General features: G+C 54.7%; 1 protein-coding gene and 2 long non-coding RNA genes across 4 annotated transcripts in view; 2 read left to right on the top strand and 1 right to left on the bottom strand.

Moving 5' to 3' along the window:
• Positions 1 to 21,542, bottom strand: part of COL2A1 (collagen type II alpha 1 chain) — a 31,286-nt gene extending 9,744 nt beyond the window's left edge. Inside the window, exons 1-33 of the mRNA XM_058433496.1 lie at positions 21,415 to 21,542; positions 17,095 to 17,301; positions 15,582 to 15,598; positions 15,336 to 15,368; positions 15,199 to 15,231; positions 15,038 to 15,091; positions 14,773 to 14,874; positions 13,715 to 13,792; positions 13,042 to 13,086; positions 12,877 to 12,930; positions 12,422 to 12,475; positions 11,591 to 11,644; positions 11,161 to 11,214; positions 10,976 to 11,029; positions 10,625 to 10,669; positions 10,044 to 10,097; positions 6,919 to 6,963; positions 6,412 to 6,465; positions 4,795 to 4,893; positions 4,477 to 4,521; positions 4,286 to 4,384; positions 4,043 to 4,096; positions 3,551 to 3,658; positions 3,128 to 3,181; positions 2,944 to 3,042; positions 2,739 to 2,792; positions 2,202 to 2,300; positions 1,752 to 1,805; positions 1,293 to 1,346; positions 886 to 939; positions 588 to 641; positions 295 to 339; positions 50 to 148 (exon numbers count right to left, since the gene is read on the bottom strand). Coding sequence (XP_058289479.1) covers positions 50 to 148; positions 295 to 339; positions 588 to 641; positions 886 to 939; positions 1,293 to 1,346; positions 1,752 to 1,805; positions 2,202 to 2,300; positions 2,739 to 2,792; positions 2,944 to 3,042; positions 3,128 to 3,181; positions 3,551 to 3,658; positions 4,043 to 4,096; positions 4,286 to 4,384; positions 4,477 to 4,521; positions 4,795 to 4,893; positions 6,412 to 6,465; positions 6,919 to 6,963; positions 10,044 to 10,097; positions 10,625 to 10,669; positions 10,976 to 11,029; positions 11,161 to 11,214; positions 11,591 to 11,644; positions 12,422 to 12,475; positions 12,877 to 12,930; positions 13,042 to 13,086; positions 13,715 to 13,792; positions 14,773 to 14,874; positions 15,038 to 15,091; positions 15,199 to 15,231; positions 15,336 to 15,368; positions 15,582 to 15,598; positions 17,095 to 17,301; positions 21,415 to 21,499 — 2,193 coding nt within the window. The 5' untranslated portion in view covers positions 21,500 to 21,542. The remainder of the gene's footprint in view (positions 1 to 49; positions 149 to 294; positions 340 to 587; positions 642 to 885; positions 940 to 1,292; positions 1,347 to 1,751; positions 1,806 to 2,201; positions 2,301 to 2,738; positions 2,793 to 2,943; positions 3,043 to 3,127; positions 3,182 to 3,550; positions 3,659 to 4,042; positions 4,097 to 4,285; positions 4,385 to 4,476; positions 4,522 to 4,794; positions 4,894 to 6,411; positions 6,466 to 6,918; positions 6,964 to 10,043; positions 10,098 to 10,624; positions 10,670 to 10,975; positions 11,030 to 11,160; positions 11,215 to 11,590; positions 11,645 to 12,421; positions 12,476 to 12,876; positions 12,931 to 13,041; positions 13,087 to 13,714; positions 13,793 to 14,772; positions 14,875 to 15,037; positions 15,092 to 15,198; positions 15,232 to 15,335; positions 15,369 to 15,581; positions 15,599 to 17,094; positions 17,302 to 21,414) is intronic.
• Positions 2,957 to 7,004, top strand: LOC131382285 (uncharacterized). Of its 2 annotated transcripts, none has more exons than XR_009211600.1 (3): positions 2,957 to 3,684; positions 5,045 to 6,494; positions 6,804 to 7,004. It is a non-coding gene; the product is annotated as an uncharacterized LOC131382285 (long non-coding RNA). The 2 variants fall into 2 exon arrangements; XR_009211601.1 differs by having other exon boundaries at positions 2,957 to 6,136; positions 6,231 to 6,494.
• LOC131382284 (uncharacterized) lies at positions 7,012 to 12,080 on the top strand. The gene is made up of 4 exons (XR_009211599.1): positions 7,012 to 7,096; positions 7,191 to 10,125; positions 10,516 to 10,689; positions 11,911 to 12,080. It is a non-coding gene; the product is annotated as an uncharacterized LOC131382284 (long non-coding RNA).
• Positions 21,543 to 22,144: the final 602 nt, after the last annotated feature.

Here is a 22,144-nt window from a genome sequence, read left to right as displayed (position 1 = left end):
GGACTCCCAGGCTGCCAAGAAGACCCCTACAGGATGCAGCCTCACTTACTTTGGGACCATCAGTGCCAGGAGTGCCGGGGAGGCCACGGGGACCCTGGAGGCCCTGGGCACCGGGAGAGCCACGTTCACCTGGGAAACCTCGTTCACCCTGCAGCAGAGACACCAAGAAGTGATCAACCAACAGCAGTGGGGGAGAAGGTCCAGGGAGAAGCAGGGAGGTGGGGAAAGGAGCAGGAGCCTAGGACCCAGGGCAGGCCCAAGGAGGCCGCCCGCAGTGGCCAACAGGACACTCACCCTGGGACCCACGAGGCCAGGGGCTCCAGCTTCACCAGGAACACCCTGGAGAACAAAGAAAGATGTGTGAGAGTGAAGGCTTCATGTCACAGACCCCTGAACAATCCTCCACAGCGGGGCTGAATATCACTCCTCCCATGGGGGATTGTGTCATCTGTGGAGGCTGGGACATGGGTCCAGGACATTCCCAGGCCTCACAGGGATCCTCATGCCCTCTTGCCCTCTTGCCCTTGCCTCCTAGGCATCAGAAAAGACCTTCCCATCTAAACAGGTCCAAAGAGCCCCATACTCACCTGGTCACCTGGTTTTCCACCTTCACCTGGGGGACCAGGAGGGCCAGGAAGTCCCTAGAAGCCGAAGCGACAAGTGTTAGCAAAGGAGTGAGTTTGCTGCCCTGGCCTCCAGGGAGGCACAGTATAGGGCAGACCCAAAGGAAGGAGGCAGCAGCAGTGACAGCCAGGGGTGCAGGGAAGGCTCGATGCCTGGCACCCTGCAAGAGGTGTGGGCCCTCCACGGGTAGTGCCTGCTGCTGTCCCAGGGAGGCCTGGGTATGGCAAAGGACTGGACAGAGAGCCCGGTCCAGCCACCCACCTGGAACCCAGATGGCCCAGGAGCACCCTGCTCGCCTCGTTCACCAGCAGGTCCCTGCAGTGGAAAAGAAAAGGTGAGCTAAGCCAGTGGTCCAGAGACCCTGAGAGCCACAGCTAGTAGGGCCCAGGGATGGTCAGCAGGGTGGCCAGGACAGGCGTCTTCCTGCACTGCTCAGACAGTGCGTGCATGCCTCCCTGCTGCATTCCCATCAGCCACCCACACTCCTCTCCACCAGTGTGGGTCCACACAGCCTCCTGGGACACCCTGCCTCAGCTCAGAGTGAGTCTGGTGTACCAGCTCAGCTCACATTCACGTCTGTCAGCTCCATTAATGGATGGGCTCTCCCACCCCCACCCCTCCCAGCCCCTGCCCCCAGGGCCACCTGGGGAGGCTGGGCAGGTACTTACAGCAGGGCCAGGGGGTCCTGCAGCACCTGTCTCACCATCTTTGCCAGGAAGACCCTAGACGGAAGAGAAAAAGAAAATGCAATGACACGCTTTTCTTCCTGCTTGCAGTCCCCCTAGGATTGGGCAAAGGTACTTCTGGCTCAGAGTTTCCAGACCTCCACAGTACCCCAGCTGAACTCCATTTCCACACCTTCACCTCCCTTCCTTCCCAGGCCCCGTCTTTTCTTAGCTGTTTTCAGCATGGAAGCCTTCCCCAGCTCCCTGGCCTGCTGACCAATGGCAAACAGAAGTCTCCCTGTGTAGCCACCCAAAGGGCCCAGCCAGCACGGGGCTCAGCCACAGAGATCAACACTCAATACTGAGGGGTCCCGGGACCATGCCATGGGGAGGCCGTTCCCCTGTCCTCCCTGCAGATGCCCTGCCAACACCAAGCCATGGGCAGCGGGGAAGGATACTTACCCTCAGACCAGGAGCACCAGGCAGTCCCTTCTCACCAGCTTTGCCAGGCTCGCCCTGGAGGAAAGAGAGGGCAGGGCCATGAGGCGGATGGTTTGGGAGGGAGTTGGGGGCAGAGCGGGCTGCAGGGACTGAGGCTTGGGGCCACATCCTGATGGGCGGCCAAGATAAAGCAAAGTACCAGCGCTTCTCTTCTGTTCAGGGGCCATAATGGCAACCAGCCTGCTGGGCACTGCCACATGGAACAATTATGGCCGCAATGCCCCGAGGCTCTGTGGGGCCATAGATTTTCCCCAAATCACATGCAGACCCCCCACTGCCACCCATGGCACAGGAGCCCCACTCATCACTGTCCCTGGCTAAACTCTACTCAGGACCCAGCCCTTTCCCCAAGAGGGCAGGGAGGTAGGTAGCACCACATGGAAGGAAATAGGAGAGCAAATTATTACTTACACTGGCACCTTTGGGGCCAGGGAAACCCATGACACCAGGCTGCCCACGAGCCCCCTGAGGACCTGGAGGTCCAGGACGACCATCTTCACCAGGGGCTCCCTGAAAGAGAGAACACCATTCTCAGAACATAGACACTCTGACCACATCCACCCATCCAACATCCACTAAGGGCCTACATGGCAGGCCCAGGACTAGGCACCAGCCACACATGCTCAGCATCTAGGATTGACCACATCACACCCATGGGCCCATCTACAACAAGACACCACTGAGCTTAGAAAGCTGCCCCAGAAAGTGCACACACGATGCCATCAGTCCCCCAAGGATAAGCCCCGAATGCGTACTGGGGTGGCATTTTCAGTGCTCATAGCTACTGCACAGGTTACATCTGGCCCCAGTGCCTACCATCTACCCCCATCACGATTCTCAAAATTCACAGTACTCCAGGCCTCCCCAACCCCAACTCCATCTCTCTTTTCCCTTGCTTCCCCAGGGAGATCCCCCCACCTCCTAGCAGCCCTCAGAGGATAGACTTACAGAAGGGCCAACTTTGCCTTGAGGACCAGCATCACCAGGGCGGCCAGTGAGACCCTTTGTTCAGGAGAGAGAAGAGGGTGGGGTCAGGAGCCAGCCCCAGGACCTCCCAATCCTGGCAGTGCAGGGCTGGAGGGAGCCAGCCAGGAAGGGCCCGAGGGTCTGCCCAGAGTCTGAAGCCAAGGGCAACAGCCGCTCTGCTACTTACCCGGGCACCAGGAAGGCCAGGTTCTCCAGGACGGCCAGGGTCACCGTTGGCTCCCTTGGGGCCAGCAAGACCACTGGGCCCTCGCTCTCCAGGGGCTCCCTACAAGGGTACATAGGGAGTCAGTGGGATACCACGTGACCTCAGCGATGCAGGGAGGGACCCCAGCCCCTCTTCTCCCACTCACCTTGGGACCTGCCAGACCATCTTGACCTGGGAAACCACGGTTGCCGGGAGCACCCTAAGGAGCCACAGGGAGGAGAGGCAGCGAGTGAGAACGGCCCCAACCCAGCCAAGCTCCAGCGGGTCCATCCCACTAACCCACCAACCCCAATTTCTGGGGGGCAGTAGCTGTGGCCTGCAGGATTCTCAGAGGTTAACTTCTGGAGCCTGCCCCCCTTCCTGGGAAGGAACTCAGACTATTTCACGTCAGTCTGGCAGTTGGCAGCACAACTCAGGATCAGACTGCCTCTCCCCGTGGTGTGGATGGAGAAAGAGGAGGACGACATGCGGAAAAGTCATGGGACTTGACCAGAACACAGACCACAAGGACTCCACTTCCCTCTCGAGGTCACAGCCCCCGTGGGATGGAGCCTCCTCATTCACTTACTCTTTCTCCAGGGGGACCGATGGGCCCAACGCCACCGGGCTCTCCACGGGCGCCTCTCTTGCCTTCTTCACCAGCGGGTCCAGGGGCTCCCTGGGGGCCAGCGGGGCCCTGAGGACCAGCAAGAAAGAGAAAGAGTGAGCCTTCACCGGGCCCTGGAGCAAGCCTCCATTCAGAGTATGGAGGAAGTAGCCTGGGCAACTGTTTCAGGGCCGGGGGGGCTTGAGGACGAGAGGCCATAAAGGACGAGCCGTGGCAGGGCGGAGGGAAGGGAGAGGGTCTAAAGATCCAGCTGTTCACACTGGCCAAACCAAGGATGGGAGCTGATGCTGTATCTGGGCCTTCTCAGCCCTGTTAAGTCTCCAGGCATAACCTGAAAGGACCCAGATTGGGGGATAGAGCCCCGGAGGAGGTAGGCAGTGGGGCAGTGGGGCTGAGGCCTGTGCCCCATAGAACAGCAGCAGAGAAGACAAGGGCTTGGGGGCAGATACTCACAGGTTCTCCCTTGGGGCCTTGTTCACCTTTGAAGCCAGCAATACCAGGTTCACCCTTGAAAAGAGAGGCAGGTCCTCACACCAGATTCTCTCCAGGGAGCCTGCCCCACCCCAGAACCCCTGTTCAAGATGCCCTCGGATGGAGGCTGCTGTGAGGCCAGGGCAGGAGAGTGTGGGAAAGAGGGGTGATGGGGTTTGACTCCAGAGATGTCAGTGGAACTTGGGGGTCACTTTGGGCTCTTACCGTCTGACCTTTCGGGCCCAGAGGACCAGTTGCACCTTGAGGGCCAGGAGGGCCCCGTGGCCCAGGGAAGCCAGGAGCACCAGCAATGCCAGGAGCACCCTGTGGGCATGAGCAGAAGGGAGGGGTGTCAGGAGAGGGGAGAGGCAGGACCGGGCTCTCTTGGGGTAGCAAAGTCCAGCGGCAACACTCACAGCAGATCCTTTGGCTCCAGGAATTCCATCTGTTCCAGGGTTACCCTGAAAAAGGAGACATTATCAAATAAGCAGCAAAGAATGAACCCCAACCACCTCCAGCCCTCCAGGGTCCAGATCCAGGGACCTGGCATAGGTGCTGTCCATTTCAGGGACATTCCCACTGTGTGTTTCAAGGGGAAGATGGGATAGAAGGGGACACATCTAGAGATGGGGACAGGCATTGGGCCAGAACGAAGGTTTGGTGAGTGGAGCCCACAACTGTCAGAGCAAAGTACAGAGTCAAGACCCCCCAGGCCAAAGAGAAGCTGCACTTACAGCGGCACCAGCAGGCCCAGGGGACCCAGGAGTACCAGGTTCACCACGAGGACCTTGAGCACCTTCAGGACCACGGGCACCAGTGGGGCCAGCTTCACCCTGGGAAGAGACAGGGAGGATGAAATGAAGAAGAAGAGAGGGGACACAGACCTCTAGTGGGTGGGCAATAGCTCAGGGCCAGCTGCGAGCACAGTACTGAATTATGCACACGCACCCAACCCTGCACATGAGCATGTGCATTCACACACAGGTCACGCTGCCGTTTTTGTCCCTGCCTGACCGAGCTGATGACTTGATGACTTCCCACGCCTGCCCCCTCTACTGCTCACCTCATCCCTACACAGTGAGCCTCCACACGCCACGACACAGCTACATACTACAGCAATGGGCAACCTGCTGTTCCATCGACACCATCAGAAAATCGTGGGCTGGGGACCCTGCCATCCTGGCACCGTGGGGTGATGGACGGACACCGCTCTCTCCCCCACCTCCTGTTTTTCTATTTTATTGAGGACCTGAGGTCCCTTCTAAGTCTCTGAACATCCCGGCTCAGAGCACCACCTCACTCCCATCTGGCTGACGGGTGAACAGTGACATCCTGGCTCTGGCCCCAGTCTGTTCTCAGTAAGCCAGAAAGCCAAGGCAAAAGCACATGGGGACTCTGCCCCTCCCTGCTCTCAATGCAGCCCAATTCCCCTTGGGGGGGCCTCTAGCAAGCCCCCTCCCCACAGAATGGCTTGTGCTTTTACTTTCATTTTTTCCTGAAAATTACAGCCCACTCTAGATGGCAGAGTCCCTGGGGAGGGCTGCTGGCCTGGAGAGAGGGCAGAGCCTCCTCAGGTTTCTTCTCAGAACATTCCTGCTTCACTTTGGTAATTATTCTTTTCCAAAGGTCAGCCCCCCTCACCTTCCGCCGTCCCTCTTCACAATGGGTCTCCTTCACCCGGCTGCAGGACCTCAGACACTGTCTGGTTGCCATGGAAACCCCGAGGAGGGGAAAAGCAACCTGATGCCAGTGACACATGGAGGCTCCTTATTCATTCCCAGGGACGTTCACACTGGAATCCCTCCTGGGCTGCGAGGCCTGTCCCTGAACTGGCTGGCCTCCCACCGGCCTCTAGTAATCCTCCAGAGAACTCCATTAACATGGCTTGGAAGAGCCAGGCACCCCAAATGAAGCAGAAACCCAGAGGGGAGCGGGGCCTCCCTTGCCTGTGCCCTCTTCCCTGCCCAGTTCCCTCCAGTGCCCGTCAGGGCCCCGAGCTTGCTCAGCTGTTGGGTCTCCCCTAGGTTTGCTTCCCTGTGCTGCCACTCCTGGCCTTCTGCCCCTGCCAGGCCTCTGGTATGTCCCTGTCTTCTTCTCTGTCCGCCTTTTCCCACTCCAAAGTTGTAACCGGATCGCCCACATTTTATCTTCTGTCTTAATTTCCCTCCAGGTGAGGCTGCGAGTGTCTGGCTTTTGGCCCTGCCTGGATGGAGGGGCCAGTGGGTGGGGTGGTGAGGAGCTACTTCTTAGAAGGGAGCAGGTGGTTGTTGAGGAAGCAGTGAGCAAGGGTTACGGGGAAAGGACAGCTTCTCGGCACCCAGAAATTCCTGATGGGACAACAGGGCGCCTACCTTGGCTCCAGGAGCACCAGGGAAGCCAGGACCACCAGCAGGACCTACGGGACCCTGGAGAGAGCAGGCGGATGAGAAGAGAGGTGAATGCCAGTTCTGGCCTCCAAAGCGAGCCACCCCCACACCTCACACTCCTCCCCTCCTCTGTACTGATTTCACTCCACATCCATCGTGGCTAAAAGGCCACGTCCCCAGGAAACTTTGCCCGGCTTCAGAAGGCAAAGCAAGTTTCTGACTACCTCTGTGGTGAGAAGCAGAAACTCCTTTGACCTCCCTCCTCTAAAAAGACCGCCGCAAGGATGGCTGGGGAAAATGAGCCCGTGCTTCAAAACTTGTCGTGGACATGCTCAATTGATGTTTACAAACTTCTTCTCTTTCTTCCCCCTTTCCAGTAGACATCGGAGTGCTGCTGTGGTTGCACCCAATACACCCTGCAGACTGCCTTGGGCTGCTTAACAGGACTTAAAGCACAGCAACAACGACCTGCTGAGGATGAAATGAACTTACCGGAGGCCCTGCGGGGCCTGGCTGACCATCGTTGCCTCGGGCACCCTGTGAGCAAGAAGGAAGTGACCATGAGCGGTGCCCACAGGCCCTGTCCATCCCTGCTCCCGGCCCACCCTTACAGAAAACGAAGGAGACACTGTGTCTTGGGTGTCCCAGGGCAGAGCACGAGGATGGCCAGGTGTGGGCTGCAGCTTTGGTGTCTGTGTGAGTGGGTGGCCGGAGGGCAGTAGTGGGCTTCTTCTAATCTTTTTTTGCTGTTGTTTTTGAGACAGAGTCTGGCTCTGTCTGTCGCCAGGCTGGAGTGCAGTGGTGCGGTCTTGGCTCACTACAACCTCCACCTCTCAAGTTCAAGCGGTTCTTCTACCTCAGCCTCCTGAGTAACTGGGATTACAGGCATGTGTCACCACACCTCGCTAATTTTTTTATTGTTATTTTTAGTAGAGATTGGTTTTTGCTGTGTTGGCCAGGCTGGTCTGGAACTCCCGACCTCAGGTGATCCACCCACCTCAGGTTCCCAAGGTGCTGGGATTACAGGCGTGAGCCACCGCACCTGGCCCCTAATCTTAAACAAAGCTTAAATCATTTCCTCTTTTCTTCAACTTCAGTTCAGACCCCAAATATCCGTAACTTCAAGGCCAAGTGATCATTTAAAGACTGAGAGAATTGAGCACAAGGAAATGAAACAGCGAGGCAACCACGTGGACTCAGTGCTTCCTGCCTGCTCAGGGGGAAGCGCTTTCAAGGCTTGGTTAACCTCTCCGGTTAAGGCTTGGTTAGGGCCTCCTCTTGGTTGACTCCAGGTTGCCTCTTCCTCTGGCCCATCCCCAGACAGCCTGTGCTTCCAGAAAACAAAGATGCCCACAGGATGTCTCCCACTGGCTCCCTGATGGGGCAGGGCACCAGCCACAGCTCACACACTACATCTGAGCTCAAGCCCTAAGGGGCTTTGGCTTACAAAGCAGGGCAAGGTTGCCAGCTCCTTCTCTAAGACTGGACTTGGAAGGGGAGGGTTTTTTCTGCCAAGTTTGTGGTGGCACCCCTCAAATGCTCTCTCAAGGCTCCTTAGGGCCCAGGGAACTCTTTACCCAAACTCTGAGGGCCACAGGCTGGATGGAGCTGGGCCTAGGGCCTGACTGAGCAGGTCAGGGGGGTACCTTTCCCTGCTGAGTCCTGCCTGCCAGTCTCTGCCTCTCCTTAGAAGCTAGAGAAGGATGCTTTAGGGGGAGCTCGTGTTTTAAATACAACTCAACTCTTCTTCCTGGCTGGGGTCCATTTCTCTTAACGGAGACTCTCCAGATTGGCATTTAAGAGGAAAGCAAGAGACGACTTAGAAAAAATGTCAGCAGGAACATAAAGCTTCAGGATTGGCCACAGCCCCTCTGGGCTGGCCTTGCTGCTTCCGGAAGCTGTTCCTTGGGAAGCCCTGGAGCACCCTCTCCCCAGGGGTTAGCCAGCAGGGAGACCCAGGCTGGGCCTGAGTGAAAGGGAGCTGCCGTGCTGCTCTGAGAGGCCAGAACTAGGCTGGCATCTGCCACCTCGCCCTGCAGCAAGTCTGGAGAGAGGACACAGTCAGGCCCAAGGGAGGGCACATGACCACAGCAGGCAGACGCCAACCCAGCCCAGTCTCCAGGCCAGCCTTGACACTAGATCAGCACTTGGATCTCCGTGAGCCTGCCCCGTGTCTGGGGCCTGCACACCCCGGACACTGCACAGCCCACTTCTGGAAGTCAAGGCTGAGAAGGCTGCTGGGAGACCACAGAGCAGAGGCCTCGCAGAGCAGACTCCAGAGAAGAGTCTGATGGGAGGGGAGAGGGAGGGGGAGCAAAGAAGGGTTCAAAGGCAACGTTGTCAATCTTCTAAGCCAAATCCTACACATGCTACCAGCCTAACTACCGTGGGGACAGGAACCAACAAACAGAACCAAGAAGCAGGGCGGCTGTGCCCAGGAAGGAGGGAACAAGGACAGGAGATGGAGCGTGTCTCTAGCCCATGCAGACTAGGGCCACTGCAGCTCTGAGCCTCGCTAAAAGGCCACAAGCCAGCCTCCTGCTAATCTGTAGAAACAGCAGTGTTTCTTGGCAGCCCCAGTGCTCTCTAATCCCCTCACACAAAGTGACCCTGGGGCAAGGCACTTCAGCAGCTCTGGCTGACAAAGGGGGGTCGAGGCTTCTGCTTATTTCACTGATCTGCCATTGAGGGAAACTTCTGCCAAACAGACACATTAGCTGGAAAGCAGCACAACGGAGTGAAGCTGCTTTATTTTGGCCAGCCCTGCAAGGACCTGTGAGGAGGGGCCTCAGAGCTTGGGTGGTAGGGGTATGAAATCAGCAGAAAGCATAATCTTTCTTAAACACAGCTTTCATCGCATCACTCGCCTGACCAAGCGCCTACAAGGACTCTCTATTGCTAAGGGATCAGAGCTAAACGCCTCTGTCTGGCACCCTGCACCCTCCATCAGCTGCCAATCCCCTCACCCTTAATTTCCCACATTAACTAGAGGCCACCAGAGTCTGAGGCTGCAAGGCACCATTTATCTTAAGCTATTGCACCTTTCTGTGTCTCGGTTTTTTCATCCGTAAAATGGGGAGAATAGAACCACCTCTCAGGCTGTGGAAGAAGATGAGATGAAGTAAAGCATATACGGTATTAAACACAGGAAGTGCCTATGGAATGGTGGTCCCTGGTACTGTAGCATAACATCCCTCGCAGCAGCAGCCAGCATAGAGCCCTGTGAGTCGATGCTCAGCTGTTGCACTTTTCTAGGGCATTTAAGCAACCAGGAAGAACGGAGAGCAGCGCGGTGGTACTATAGCCAACTGAGTCTGTCTGTAAACTCCAACTGGATTGCCCAGGGAGTGGGTGGCGGCTGTTGAAGGGATTACCTGATAATCTGGACCGGTTAAGAGAATCCTGCTTTCACCCATCCACCCTCCCATTCCCATCCTTCCTCCTTCAACTGTGCAGACTCAGCCTGGGAATTTTTGATGGGCACACTGGGGGTGAATTCTTAAGGGATAACAATACTCCCTATGCCTCACAGGGTTGTTTCGAGGGTCAAGAGAAACAAACCTGTAAACTCGAAAGTGCTCGGCAAATGGTGGCATTTGGCTTTGTCAATTACTCACCGCAGCGCCAGCAGGGCCAGTCCGTCCTCTTTCACCAGGCAGGCCACGAGGACCCTGGAACACACACAAGGACAGCCTAAGCGTGAGTTGGCTTCACGGTGCTCAGGGCGACCATTGCTACCTGTGGGCCCTTTGCAGATGCCAGAGGAGAGGGAGGAATGCCCACACCCAGGAAAACAAGGACCTCCTGATGGTGCTGGCTCCTTGACTAGCCAGGATGCCTCAGATCACACCCAACAGTTTTCTCCGCAGGCAGAACCCACGAATGTTCCTGTTGCTACCTGTTGGGAACCTCTGTCACAAGCACACCTTGCTCCTTGCAGTAGATGAGCTTGACAAAAGGTTGCGACTCAACAGAATTTTTTAAAATGGGAGCAGCTTGAGTGTGATAACGTGGCTATCTTAAGGAAATGTTGGTGAAATCTTGAACAAATCATCTGTCTAATACATTTTGCTTTTTGCTCACAATCAGATGAAATCTACAACACTGAATATGAACTTTGCACAAAGGGTGATCTTTGCAGCCATCTGATAGTCTGAAGAGTGTCTGATAAACCTTCCTGGAGGGTGTCCATACTTACCATTGGGCCCGGAGATCCGCTCTCACCCGGGGAACCACTCTCACCCTGGAAAAATGATGCTCAAGGTCAGTGTCTGGGACCCCATTCTTGGCCCCCAGAAAACTCCTAGGGAAGACGCCAAAAGCCCTGGTCATCTCAGCTCGCACTGACACAAACTTCAGTCCTGTGAGGGACAATGCCCTGAGCTCTCCAGGCCTGCTGTTGGCCCGTCAGGATGTAGGGCTGGTGTTCCCAGCCAAGGCTGTTCTGAGGAGCTAGTTCCACTGAGCTCCACAGCGTCTCCCTGGCTAGGAAGAGGGGCTCCTCATTGTCTGCCTCCTCCCCATCCCATTGCACTTTCTGGCCTCTCACCTTCACACCAGGAGCACCTGCCTCTCCCTTAGCACCATCCAGGCCTGGATAACCCTAGGGAACAAGAGAAAATGTTCAATCAGACTTCTGGGAAACCCAAGTTGGAAGAAATGCACGCACCCCAAAGTGCTTTTCTCTCCCACCAGGCATCTCTTCCTTCCAACCTTCTCACCCGTGATACTTACTCTGTGACCTTTGACACCAGGAAGGCCTGGGGTTCCTGGGAAACCACGAGCACCCTGCAATCCAAAGTGCAGGTGTTCAGAGCACAGAGTAAAATAACAGGGGAAAGCTGCCCTGGACTGCAGGAGGGCCTCCAGCTCCCTTGGGCCACCAGGGCATTGTCTCGAAGCCCCACACTTGGACAGCTCTTTCTGTAAAATCCAGACCACCCCTCCCCGTACCCCCCTTTTTATGCAAAGTGGTATAAATAACAACTGCTCAGCCTCCCTCATGAGAGCCTGAGTGGAGATTACAAACATGGTTGTGATAAACGTAGGGGCTACTGGTGTTTCGTCTCGGAAGTGACCTCATTGAACTGGATGAACTGTGTTTAAGGCCACAGGGAGGGAGACGCTGGGAGAGATACCTGAGCCTGGGAAAGGTGGCGTTTACCTGAGGACCAGGCGGACCCCTTTCACCAGCTTTTCCAGGTTTTCCAGCTTCACCCTGAAGGGAGAGAGAGAGATATCCCAGCTTCCTCAGAGACGCAGTAGCATAGTGGGGGCACCCCAGAGGGCTTCCCTCCTTCCAGCCCTCCATGCCTTTGCCCACCGGCTCACTCATCTCCCTCACCTCCTTCAGACTCCACGTGCCTGGATGCCTTTCAGGGGTCACGATTTATTCTTTTGGACACATGCATAGCCCGTGGGCAGGCTCTTCTGTCCTCACCAGCCTCCAACTTCCCCTGAGAGGCTTTTTCTCTCCTCTCCTAGGTTCTGCTGCCTGGACGTGCTCTCCCTAACCTCGAGAGACTTTTACTGTCTAATGCTATTCATAAAAATAGCCCAAGAGTGCCAACTCTTGTCTCTTCATTTCGTTTGCATCCTTTGTAGACATCCTGACTCAGGCTGTGCTTTTTCTAACTCATTTACAATTAAGATAATGCTGGGTTGTTGAACGCTGCTTTCTTTGTTTTTCTTTCTCTACGTCTTTCTGCCTTGTATTTTTTCTCTCCCTTCTCTCATTTCTCAATTTCCCTTCCTGGGGCTAATGATGTTTTAATTATTTCTCTTCCCCTTGGATCCAAAGCAGTCCCCAGGGAACTTGCCAGCACAGTCACAGTGGCCATATAGATAGGAGATGGCATCAGGGTTTGGGACTGCCCAGTCTTGCTCCTCAAGACACCTCCACCCTGGGTGCCTCCCTGTCACTCCCGCAGCACACACCCTCTCCAGGCCCTTTCAAAGGAGGCAGCCCCTCATTTGTCTACTCGTGTGTACTCACATCATCACCAGGCTTTCCAGGGGGACCAGGAGGACCACGGGGACCCATGGGACCCTACAAACAAAGGAGGAGAGTTTAAGAGCTGGTTGGAGTGGGAAGACACCTGAGCAATGGACAAAACTTTGACATTGTAGTTTGGAAGCCAGTTCTTCTATGAAGAAGAAAGATGGGAAGGTCAGAGCAAAGGTGCAGAGATCACAGTGGGAGGCAGCAGACAGCACAGGCTGGGGTGACCCGGAAAGGGGGCTGTCAGGACAGAGTCCCTGGTGGTCCTTGCCACATTGGGCTGTCTGTCAGAGTTCCTCCACAGCTAGGAAGTGACATCTGAATTTCCTTGGGGCCACCGACCGTGGGAAAGAGCTGGGCAGAGCCTTGGGAGGGACAGCAGCTGCGGTCCCAGTGATCTATCACTAGAGGCTCCCCCGGAGAAGGGACAGGGCCGTGCCGGTACTCACGGAGACGCCAGGTTCACCAGGTTCACCAGGATTGCCTTGAAATCCTTGAGGCCCCTAAAAAGTAAAATGAGGATACCAGGTCAATCCCTATAAACTGCTAAAACATCATAGTGCTTGGGAATCATCTGCAACACCATGGAGGCGAAAAGACTTGCAGATACTTACGGGAGCACCTGCAGGGCCTGGAGGTCCTCGAGGTCCCATGGGGCCCTGCATCAGAACAGAAAATGAGGGGTTTACTGCACATGCTTCCTCAGTGGCCTCCAGTGTGCCATCTTCTCCCAGCCAACGGCCCGGGCAAAAGACAAGAAGTTACTCTGTGGGCAAGGGGCCTAGAGTGGCTGCTCCTTCTCATTTCCCACTCCCCACGCAACACTCTATTTTTATTTACAGGCACCATTTGGACAGAAAAGCTGGCCTTGCTTTCTCCTGGACAGCAGCCATGTTTACTAAAGGCTGAGTTTCATTTAGCATGCGCCAAGTCAGAGCTGCAGGCTGAGATTTCCTGCTGGAAGTCTGTGGATGCTGGAGAACAGTAGCTGCTGTCTGCATTCTTCAGTTCTCATTCCAAGAGCAATAGCAACTGGCCTTCTAACAGATCAGCCTATATGCATCTCCCCATCTTCATTCTTCTTAGTCACTCCAGCGCATCATTAAAAGTGGCATCCATTGCCATTAAAAACCAAATGCTTTGGGCTAGCTGAATGGGAGGTTACATAACTATGGAGGAGAGCCACTCTAAGCAATTATCTGTAAAGCAGAGGTTGTCAGACTCTCTGGCTCTGCTAAGGGCCACCTCCTGCCATTTTGGCTGCAAAGAACTAGTGTCTTTTCTTACCATTGGTCCTTGCATTACTCCCAGCTGGGCGCCACCAGCCTTCTCATCAAATCCTCCAGCCATCTGGGCAGCAAAGTTCTGCAAAGAAACCCAACAACATTAGGAGGCTGAAAGGCACTAGGTCTTCCCTACTTGGCTAGGTAAGCTCTATCTGGATACAAAGAACTCTACTGAGATAAACTCTGATTGTTGGAGACTAACCTATCATTGATCAGAATTACCACTGATGCCTGGAAAGTAATTTTGGGAATGGATTATTAGATGACAGTGGCAAAATCATTTCACTGGAAGGGAAAGTGCTATTTGGAGAAGTATCAGTTCCTTGCATTTCATTTTATAAAATTATTTTTATGCTCTAAAATATGACAAATATTACTTAACATATATGGAGAAACATAACCAAACCTTCTAAGGGTGTTCTTTATTCTTTAAGACTTTAAGGCCCAGCAAAAGACTAAAATCAACAGTCTTGGAATATTTCAGCAAGAGATGTCGTAGGCATCTGTGAGCCCATTTGCGTTTAAGAATTTAAAATACAGCAAACGTCAAACTAGCAAACCTGCAAAAACTAGGCAATCATATAATTTGTTGATTGGTTTGATTCCAAAATTGACTTTAGCCACACACCTTCACTCAGTGGAGCTCTTTCATGAGAGTAAACAGTTGCTTGGAATGTACTTGGCAAGAACCAAGGAGAAATGTCTTCCAAGGACAGTGGTCACTCTTCTTCCAGGGAAATACAAGTGCCCAGTCATCCTTCCTCCTGACCCTTACACCCACCCCCCAGCATCAACCACATGGTACAGATGCCAGGAAGCCAGGTAACTGAAGACTTTCTTTATAGAATCCCAGTTAGTGAAAAAAGCCAGCCCTTAGCACCACAGTCTCATGCCTAATATGTGACTCTACTAAATTACAGGCCTGAGGGCAAAGCCCATGGACAGGCTATGTACACACTGCTGGCAGCCCTGGGAGCCAGCCAGGTAAGTGCAAGTAGCAATTTAAAAGCCACATTTCTGGAGGGACAGCCTGAAGGAACGGGAAGTAAGCATACTTACTCCTCCAAGACCAGGGGGACCAGGGGGGCCAGGAGGACCAGGGGGGCCAGGATTTCCAGGGGTCCCAGGTTCTCCATCTCTGCCACGAGGTCCAGGGGCACCCTTGGCATAAAGAGAAAAAGGCATCAATGAGAAGCAGTGTTTCTCCAAGAGCCATCTGTCCCTGGGGTGCTGTTTAAGAGGTGACCAGGCTCTTAAACACAAGGTGGGGCCTTGGGGGACCTGGGAAGTCCACCGGGGTCAAGCAGCATTGCTTTTTACTCACTTTTTCACCTTTGTCGCCACGATCCCCTCTGGGTCCTTGTTCCCCTGCAGGTCCCTGAAGGTGAAGAACGTGGTGAGATGACAGCAAGGCCAGGAGCCTGCAGATCAGTAACTTGCATGCGGTGAGGAAGGGACAGAGAAAGGGATTTCTCCCTCTCTTACCTGAGGCCCAGGAGGTCCTTTGGGTCCTACAATCTGTGAGAGAGAGCCCCACGGGATGGGGAGTCAGAGGAGAGAACAAGGAAATGACCCATTTAGAGGAGCAGCTGCAATACCGGGTGAGAATAATTGGTACTTACATCCTTGATGTCGCCAGGTTCTCCTTTCTGTCCCTGAAACATGAAACATTCACAGGATTAAGCTGAGTAAGCCCACTAAGCCCCTAGTCTAAAACCCTGCCAGCAGCCCCTGTGTTGAGGTGCCCTCTGAAACAGATATCTTCTGATGTCTAGAAAATCACAGGCTGGATTAACATAGCATTGCTTTTGAAGCAGGAAATATAAAGGCAAACAAATATGAAAAAAGAAAAAGAAGAAAGCCCTTACCTTTGGTCCTGGTTGCCCTGCTAGGGAAAAAAGATAGAGAAGAAGAAGGTAAGAATCTTGAGATGGAAAAATACCAACTCTTGTCACTCAAACACTCATTAGATCAAACAAGTAAAAGGACACAACCAAGGAAGGCGGCAGCTTCCTGTGACTCCATTGAACCCCTCTGTTGGGGTGTTAGGGCCACTGCGGCCCTGGGGTTGCTGAGGCCCCATGAGGAATGGAGGTGACCCAGACTTTGTTATTCAAAAAGCAGGCAGCATGCAAAAGAAAGGAGCAAGGGCAGCACAAAAAGGCAATGAAGAGCTCAAGATCGAATCAGCCACAAGAAGGAAAGCACAGATTCAGTCTCTCTTCCCCCCACAGGGTAGGAAGCCCTTCCCGAACCCCAAGCCCTCCCAGAGGAAGAGTTAGGTACTTAGAAAGGTCTTACATTAGAGCTGGGTCTCCTTGAAGCAAGCACAAATAAAAACACAAAAACAGCAAGGCATATGAGTTATGAAGAGCATCGGAGCATCATAGCCTGTGCCATCCCCAGTCAATAACCCCTCCCTCACGGTAGCAGCAAAATAGTAAAGGCAATCAACACTTCGCTCACATGGGCCCCTCAGAAAGGATCTGGGAATCTGCACATGAAGGAGCCAGTGTTGGTGAAGTGTTAAGGAAAGGCAACTTCTCACTTCCCTTGCCATGGCCTTCTCTACTTCAGCAGGAAGGGGACAGCAAGAACTACCCAAAAAACCTAGACAAGTGTCCCCACTCACTCTGCAGGGAGATAGGACATCTGTATGAATGCTGGGAAGGGATCACCTGCACATATATCATCCACCAGCACTGGATCTAACTGGGAGTTTATAACCACCCACCACAGCGCAGACACATGGGGCTCTGTCTCCACCCGTCCCCACTAGAACTCCCAAAGCCTAGCCCTTCCCTCTCCTATTATTTTGCTTCTGAATTAATGGTCAACTCCAAGAGAGGTAATAACAGAGAGGAAACTACCACCAATGTTCCATAACTCAAAGAGGGAACCTCTGCTCCTGCAGTCTCCCCACTAGCTGGCAGAGCTTTCTCCGCACTGAAGACCACATACATAGAAGTCTTCTAAAGAGAAGACAAGGTGTCGGTGGCAGAGGAGGAACTAATTCGTGGATTGGCCAGACAGAGCATTTGATCTCCACAGTGGCCCTAGTAATTTGCAGAGATGATTTCAGAGAAGTTTTTTTTTTTTTTTTTTTTTTTTTTTTTGGAGAATCACATCTGTCCTTCATGTGTCTTGGAAGCAAATGTTTCTGGAGATGTTGGGCAAAGAAGGACCCCTCTAGTGTCTCAGGCTCATTCACTCAGTTTCAACCTGCAAGTGAGAAGTGGCCTTTCCTTTCTACCCCAGCTACCGGGTCCCATGGATAACTAGCACCTCTGCTTTGCAGAGATGACCAGCATCTATGGGAGCGTGTTTGCGGTGCTTGCAAGTAATTTATTTATGTTGAACAGGAAATAAATAAATTACAACCACTGGCAGTGGCGAGGTCAGTTGGGCAGATGGGGCAGCACTCTCCGAAGGGGATCTCGGGGCTGAGGCAGTCTTTCACGTCTTCACAGATTATGTCGTCGCAGAGGACAGTCCCAGTGTCACAGACACAGATCCGGCAGGGCTCCGGCTTCCACACATCCTTATCATTATACCTCTGCCCATCCTGCACACAGCTGCCAGCCTCCTCTGCACCAAGGGTGGGGAGGGAGAAGCAGAGAGCCAAGGGAAGGAGGGGGTGGGGAGCCAGAGAGAAAAAGAGAGAGGTTGCAGTCAACTTGACAGAATTCAAATGCTGAAGAATGTAGGCTGGGGCCACCTGGACATATAGAACTTAAAAATTATTTTCCTAAAACATCATTGATTTTTCCATGTGTTCAACAAATATTTATTATGCACCTTGCATCATGTTGTCTATTCACCAGTGAAAATCTTGACCCAGCAATGAAGGTGGGGGTTACTATACTATATTCTCTTTACCCACCTAATATGGGGGAGACCAGGTGATGGAGTGGGTGGGGGGAGTTGGAGGGTGAGCGGAAGGGAGGAGACAAGATATGCTGAGTAGGAATTCTGGGACTATAAAAAGAAAGGAGACAGAAAAATGGCGAGACCTCCCCTCCACCAGCCCAGGAGCAGAGAAGTCTTCTTTCTTCTGCCTTCCTCTGGGAATTATGGGATTGGCTAAATACAACTGACAACTCACATTCAGAGGGAATGTAGAAAATTCTGCCTACAAAAATTGGAATCTATAAGCAGCGAGGCTCCAAAAATAGATATATAAGAGAGGGGGGTGAAAAGATGAGCTATTAGAATTAGGATCTTGTCTCATTCTTTGAACCATATTAGAATTAGGACCAATTTGGGGAGAAGGATAGACCATTCAAACAATACAGTTGGGGCTTGGGTAGGCTAATAAACTGCTTAGGAGGCAAGTGGGGCCAAAGCGCCCCCAGTGCTGACCTCCACCTGTAGCCCTGCCTGGAGAGGCCCTGCCTCCATCTGAAAACAGCACCCCAGTTTGGGGAGCAGGGGTCCTTGAAGACCTGGCTAGGGCTAAGATTGGCCAGTCCAGGCCTGGCTTCCTCCAAGAATGCAGAGGAAGAATAGCAGGGACTAGTCTCCTCCACCAGCGCCCTGCCGTCTGGAATTCATGCTGCAAATGAAACCCGTGCTGACAAGAGCGCTCCTTAGCAGCCAAGGGCTGTAGAGCCCGCACCACGTGCTAGGGAGCGCCCAGCGCTGTTTTTCTCATCAAAATCCCCAAGGCAGTAGCAGCAGCAGGGGATGAATAATAGGAAAGAGCCACAAACCCAGAGGGCAGAGAAAGAAACGAGCCTGCCCACTGCTCTTTAAAGAGAGTGAAAATTCAAAGATAAACGTTCCCTTTTACTTTCCCACTAGAAGAAATCCGCCTAGTCTTTGGGCAAGATAATCACAGGAGGGTGAGGGATTCCAGGGAAAATACAGAAGTTGCTGGGACACACCCGCCGTTAAAATAGCTGGAGCAGTAGAATGCAGGCGGTGAGGAAGGTGTGGGAGAGGGGGGCATCGGTTAATGCGCTCCAGCCCAGGCTAAAGAAGAGCCCACCCTCACCCATGAGGACCCAGGGAGGAGTGGGGCAAATGCTAGGAGAGGGGCCACTCCCCGTGCGGATCAGATTTCCCGGGGAAGGGCGGCCCGGGAAGCGCGGGCGCAGGGGCGGGGCCAGGCTGCGCTGGGTGTAAGAGCCGCTGAGTGACTCTGTGGCTGCGGCTCTGGACACGGCTCGCTCACAGACACTGGGAGAGTGAAAAGTGGGATTAAATGACTGCCCCAGAAAGGAGCCAGCGCCGTAACCGGATCCCCTAGGTGTGGACGGAGGAGCCCAGCACCACCATAATTGCTGCTCCAAAACGGCTGCAGATAGCATCCCGGCGCGCCTGATCCGGTTCCCCTCATTACCGCGGGGCCGTATAAGTGATTCTTTGTGGCAAGCCAATTAAAAAGCTACCTCTTTCGGGGAACTGTTTTGCTTCACCGCCGCTCTGCGCAGGGCTGGAGCCGAGAGGTGGCGGCGGGCGGGCACAGGGGGGGCATTGTGGGAGAGGGGGTCGGGGAGTACGAGAGAACCCACCGGACCTCGTCTCTCATGAATGGGGCTTTTCTCGAGCGCACACAGAGCCCGATTCACAGGTCTCTGCGAGGAACCAGTTTAAATAAATACGGGCAGCGTTTCAGCCCCATCTGGAAGCCATCGCTGCCAATCTCCCAATGCAAACACGCCTCACAAAGGAGGATTGAGATCTCTCCCCTGAGCCAGGGGCACTTTCGGAGGCGAGGGCTCTGAAATGCAGATGAGGGTCAAAGACACCGCCGCCAATAAGTTTCTCGAACTCGTGGAAAGACGGAGAGGAGGGGTGTGGCCGAGCTCTAGGTTTCTGACATTCCTGACGTCCACGCAGGCTGCGCATTTCCCCACTTCACACTTTTGGGTCCGCTGACCCCAGGCGGGGGAAGTTATAAAAGGTGGGATGCTCCAGGGCTCAAAATCGGCCTCTCGGATGCAGAATCACACTCCCTCTGGGAGGAGGAGCGACTGGAAGGTTTGGGCCCGAGAAGCTGTGGAATCCCTCCCTCCCGGGAAAGACGCGGCGGTGAGAGACCTCTACCGCTTAAGCAAGCGACCCTAATACCGGATGGAGAATTTGAGAATTATTTTAAAGTCACCCAGCTAATTCCATTGCGCACTAAGGCAGGGGTCAGTCAAGAAGACAGCTTTGTGGGCGTGTGCTTGCAAATTTAGTACAAAAATATAGTCAGTCTGAGTCCAGGCCACGTATAGTCACGCTGTATTCCTCAAATGCCCAGGAGCGCGCCTCCAGCTTAGCGCACTACCGGGTGACCGGGCCAGAGTCCCCTGCTCCCGGCTCCTCGCGGCTGCGCCGCAGGCTCCAGCCCTGCCCCCGCTGCGCTAATGACCGGAAAGCCCGCCTGAGCCCCCCGCCTTCCACGCTATCCCTGGAGACAGCCTGGTGGCAGGAGAGGGCCCACAGAGCCTCGAAGGCAGGGAACTTTTATTCCCCCCGCCGAAGAGTTTCCCTCTGCGATTGATTTACAATCTGTAACATACAAAGACAGGGCTGGAATCCCAGCCGTCGGAAACGTGCCCAAACACGTGGAAAAAAAAAATCCTCTCTACCTAATACACTTTCCAGGCTTCGTTTGTCCTGAATATAATCCCAGACAGTGGACCTTACCAAAGGAGGGGTAGAAAGGTGCAGTCCGAACAGCATTTGGACCCGACTACAACAGCCATCTCTAACTATACCGGTTGAAATAGTTGTAGCAATCGTAGCAATCGACCAGCCTGCTCCCCTTCCCTGACACACACATACACACACACACGCGCGCGCACACACACACACACACCACGCAGCCTGGCTCGGTGAGTTCCAGAATTTAGAAAAGTAACTCATTGTAGTACCTCGGGGCGGCGGGGAATGGGGTAAGACGGCGGGGAGGGGGGAGCTATTTTCGGGGACATTTGAAAAGCACGGTCTGGTTGGAATGTTATCGTCTTTCAGATGGCCTCTCCTACTGGAAGTTTCTGTACCCTTTATCAGAAGAGAGGTGCAGGCGGACGGAGGGAAGTCGAGATGAGCGCGAGGGCTGCACCTTGCTCCAGGGCCAGCTGGGAGGGGGAGGGTGCCCTAAAGAGGCTCTGAGGTCTCAGAGGGCCTCTCGGAAGCCGTTCTTTGTGGCCTGGGATTTCAGCCCACCAGTGTCAGAGTGTTAGTCCCCTTTGTCTAACTCTGCTTTGAGCCCACCAGCCACCAAGCCTCGGACAGGCTGTGAAGTCAACCCTTTGGCGTTTGCCTGCTCCCTCGCTCGCGCTCTCTCTTTTCCTACTTCTAAGTTCGATGAGTTGAGATCTGTTTTTGCTGAACTCGAAGAGCTTCGAAGAGGCGAGCTGTGTGCATGTGCGCCTAATGATCAAAGCTGGTGGAAAAGAGCCCATTTATATCTGTGCGCAAACTTCTCCGAGCCAACACTTTGCAAGTTCAGTATTCTAGCGCAACGTAGGGACCTGCAAATATTTGCAACCGCGATGGGCACCGAGGACCCTGGGACAGAGTTCTTGATTCGCAGAACTCTGCTTGGTGAACTTCTGCGTGTCCTGTGCCTAAGTCGGCGCGCTACGACCCCGGGAGCTGTTTTAGCCCGGAGCCGCGAGCTCCAGAGCTGGAGCGGGCCGGGGAGAAGGATGCTGAGGGACGCATGGAAAGCAGGCAGGCAGGCAGGGGCGGGGGACGACTTACGGACATCCTGGCCCTGACACCGAAGGACAGCGGCGACGAGCAGCGTCAGCAGCACCAGCGTCTGGGGAGCCCCGAGGCGAATCATGGCTCACCGCGGGGCCTGGCTGAGCCGGGCCCGGGCGGAGCGCAGCGAGGCGGCAGGAGCACGGCGCGGGTCCGGGTCTCTACCGCGCCCTCATGCAGGAGGCCCTTGGAGCAGGAGGAGGAAGCGGGAGACCTGGCAGCCCAGCAGCGCTCTGCGTCTTCTCCCCGCCGCGGCGCCCGTTATATGCGCCCGGCCCCTTTCGAGGCTGGCGAACTCGCCCAAACCGCGGGCCGCCCCCTGCCCCCCGCTGGGCTGTAACCTGAACCCCCCGCCCCCGGAGCCCGTCTGGGCCCTGCCAGTGCCCGCACCTGCCCAAGCCGGACCCCCCTCTCTGGGAGTCACGCTTCCCGCCCCCTACCCCTAGTGCGCCGAGTGGCCTGATCGGGCGGGGCGCAGAGATGGCCCCTGCCCCCCAAACCCAGGGCTGCGGCGCTGCCCCCCTCTGACCACAGGCGGGAAGGGGGGCCTCCGGCCCCTCCCCTCGGAGTTCTGCCGGAGTTAGAGGGGAGGGGGGTGTTTGCAGAGGCGCAGGCCGAGAGCCCTACACCAAGGACGGAAAAGACATGGGAGGCAGGAGGGAAGGCGGTAGAAAGGAGCAGCGGAGGGAGAGGGGGCACCGCGTCGGGCGTTTGGGAGTGGGGACAG

Source organism: Hylobates moloch, unplaced genomic scaffold (genome assembly GCF_009828535.3).
Source record: "Hylobates moloch isolate HMO894 unplaced genomic scaffold, HMol_V3 SCAFFOLD_22, whole genome shotgun sequence".
NCBI lineage: Eukaryota > Metazoa > Chordata > Mammalia > Primates > Hylobatidae > Hylobates > Hylobates moloch.
This window is presented reverse-complemented; position numbering and strand designations above follow the sequence as displayed.